Below are 3,030 nucleotides of genomic sequence, written 5' to 3'. Positions count from 1 at the left end.
AATGTTGCTATGAATATTTTGTTATATACCTAGGGGTGGGGAACCTGCGGCCTCAAAACCACACAACTTAAAGAAGTTTGGATTTAGTCAAAGGGCCACACTTGAGGACCTAAAGGGCCATATGTGGTCTCAAAGCTGCAGGTTCCCTACCACTGTTTAGACCTTTGTTTTGTCTTTGACTACTGTGGGATGGTTTTTGCCTAAGAATGGATTTGTCAGAATGGACTATTTAGTCACTTCTCCTGAATAGTTCCAAATTGAAATACAGAATGGTTGGAATAATTCCCAACTCCACCAACGTGTTTAAGAGTTCCTTTTGATTCTTTTATTCACAGAACAAAATGGACAAAGACCCCTCTGCCTACGTCGAGATGTGTGTGGGTCAGACAACTCAGACAAGTAAGGTAGGAATGTGCTATAGCAATTCTATCTGAGCCTGAAAGGAGAGGAGAGAGAAGTCCATCATTTTATGCTATTCTGCCACCTAAGAATCATGATTATTTCTATGTGAGAACTGTCTGCATGAACTGTCTTCATGAAAACAATTTTTTGCCACAGAAAGGTGGCAAAAAATCATCTTTACTGCAAGGTGGCTTGAAGGACTTTTTTTTCCTTTTTCTTTATTTTTTTAATTTTAAAAAATATTTTTATTTAAAGCTCTGAGTTCTAATTCTATCCCTCTCTTCCTACCTTCCCTCCCTCCTACCTGAAATGATAAACAATCAGATATAGGTTATACATGTGTAATTATGTAAAGCATTTCCGTATTAGTCATTTTGTACAAGAAGACTCAAATAGAAGAAAAAAATTAAAGAAAGTGAAAAATAACATGTTTTAATCTGCAGTCAAACAATATTAGTACTTTCTCTGGAGGTGGATAGTAAGCTTCATCATTAGTCTTTTGGGATTGTCTTGGATCATTGTATTCCTGAGAATAGCTAAGTTATTCACAGTTCTTCATTGAACAATATTGCTGTTACTATGTATAACATTTTCCTGGCTCTGTTCACATTGCTATGCATCAGTCAGTTCATGTAAATCCTTCCAGGTTTTTCTGAAATCATCCTGCTTGTCATTTCTTATAACACAGTAATATTCATTACAGTCATATACCATGGCTTGTCCATTTCCCAGTTTATGGGCATCCCTTCAATTTCCAATTCTAAGATGCCACATCAAGAGCTGCTATACATATTTTTGTATGAATAGGGCCTTTTCCCTTTTTGTGGATGTCTTTGAGATGTAGATCTAACAGTGGTATTGCTAGATCAAAGGGTATGCACAGTTTTATAGGTTATAAACTTTTGAAATAAGACCCATATTAATCAGTCTGCCCCAGTGTTTGCCTGCAGTGGTAGAAGAAGCTGAGAAGGAACGTCTCAATAGATTTCAAGAAGTGTGTTTCCCAGATCAGTGGTTGAAGATCACATTTAGGACAGACTGTTGTGGAGAGCAGGAACAGGTCAGAGGGATGCTGCTGGCAGGGTATCTCCCTTCCCACTTCACCCAGGAAATTTTGTGTCTGAAACCTATAATAGTTTCAAGAGTAGTTGTGCATCTGATCCTGGATAATCTGGAAAAGGATAGCTAAACATCTGAGTGATGGAGAGTTGGCTTGATTAGGTTTTCTTTGTTCACAGACATGTGCCAACAGCAAGGATCCCGTTTGGAGTCAGGCCTTCACGTTCTTTGTTTACAGCGTGGCCACAGAACAGTTATATCTGAAGGTTTGTTTGGGTTTCTGCTTAGACTCTTATGGAACAAAACCAAGATTCTATCAATGTCACGTTTTCTGACAGTATTCTTAGAAGGGTCAAGATGTTAATCCCCATCTGTTGTTGTTGTTCTGTGTTGGGTCAATGGGAGATGACAGACTTAGTTTAGGGAGCCACTGAGGGTTGCTTTGTTCTGACCACTGTTTCCTCCAGGTGATTGATGATGACCAAGAATGTGCCCTGGGCATTCTGGAGCTTCCCTTGAGCCAGATCCTCACCTACGCAGACATGACCATTGAGCAGCGATTTCAGCTGGACTGCTCAGGCCTGGATAGCCTCATCTCCATGAAGCTGGTACTTCGGGTAAATTTCCCTCTTTCCTGCTTCCTCTGGGCTAACATCCTGTCTGTGTGATGAAACTTTCACTGAGTGCCTGCCACATTCCCACTGCACAGCACCTAGGGAGATACAAAGAAAGCAAAATAGATATTGCCGATCCTCAGAGAGCACCTGGTCTAGGGAAGCAGAATGGGCCTAGGCAGCAGTTCTCCAAGTATGATTCAGGATTCAAAAGTCCACAAGGTCAAAACTATTTTCATAATAATCCTGAGGTGTTTTAATTTCAAATATGGTAAATATCAATAGACATAACTCATGGAAACAAAAATTCTTTGGTGGGGGGATTAGGGAAGAGGATTGCTCAATAATTTTTGGAGTATTAAAGGGTCCTAAGATGAAAACATTTGAGAATCACTGGTCTGGTGGAAAGGATCTGGGGATGAGAAATCAAGATATCCTGGGTTCTAGTTTTGGCTCTGTTCTACCGCTATTTGCCAACAGGGCATAGAGGTAAACTTTACCTCATTTTGTTTATCTGTGAAATAGAACTAATGATATTGTTTTCTTGAAGCTATCTAAAATATACTTTTAAAAAGTTGAGTTTCATACTTTCATGGATTTCCTAGCCTAATGGGAAAGACATGGTCTCTGCTCTTGGAGGGATTTTGGATCTAAATAGGAAAAATAGACTAAACACAGGAGAAACAAATGTCATTACCCTCTTTATACTATAGTTGTTTATATTTGTTTCCAAGTTGCTGTATAAGTATTCTTAAGTGCAAAGAGGCATCCTATTAACCAAAGGGCATGTGGCCTTTGAGGATAGGGAAGACGCTTCTCCATTTTTCTAGTAGAAGTCAGAGGAGTGCTTCTAACTTTAAGCTGTATGCTTGCCTTTCTTTCACGATTGCTACCTTTACCATGGGAATTCCCCAGCAGTGAACAATTTGATGCTTAGCAAGCTGAGCTCTACCGA

General features: G+C 39.5%; 1 protein-coding gene across 1 annotated transcript; it reads left to right on the top strand.

The window, feature by feature from the left end:
* Window positions 1-335: 335 nt before the first annotated feature.
* Window positions 336-2,129, top strand: LOC114034114 (extended synaptotagmin-3-like; the record flags this gene model as incomplete). The annotated part of the gene is made up of 3 exons (XM_027849714.1): window positions 336-404; window positions 1,641-1,727; window positions 1,929-2,129. Coding segments are annotated over 3 exons (357 nt in total), but the record flags the coding sequence as incomplete, so codon positions are not given.
* Between the last annotated feature and the right edge of the window lie 901 nt (window positions 2,130-3,030).

This window comes from Vombatus ursinus, unplaced genomic scaffold (assembly GCF_900497805.2).
Source record: "Vombatus ursinus unplaced genomic scaffold, bare-nosed wombat genome assembly UNPS02007994.1, whole genome shotgun sequence".
Taxonomy (NCBI): Eukaryota; Metazoa; Chordata; class Mammalia; order Diprotodontia; family Vombatidae; genus Vombatus; species Vombatus ursinus.
Note: the sequence above shows the minus strand (reverse complement) of the source record. Positions and strands in the feature narration are given on the sequence as shown.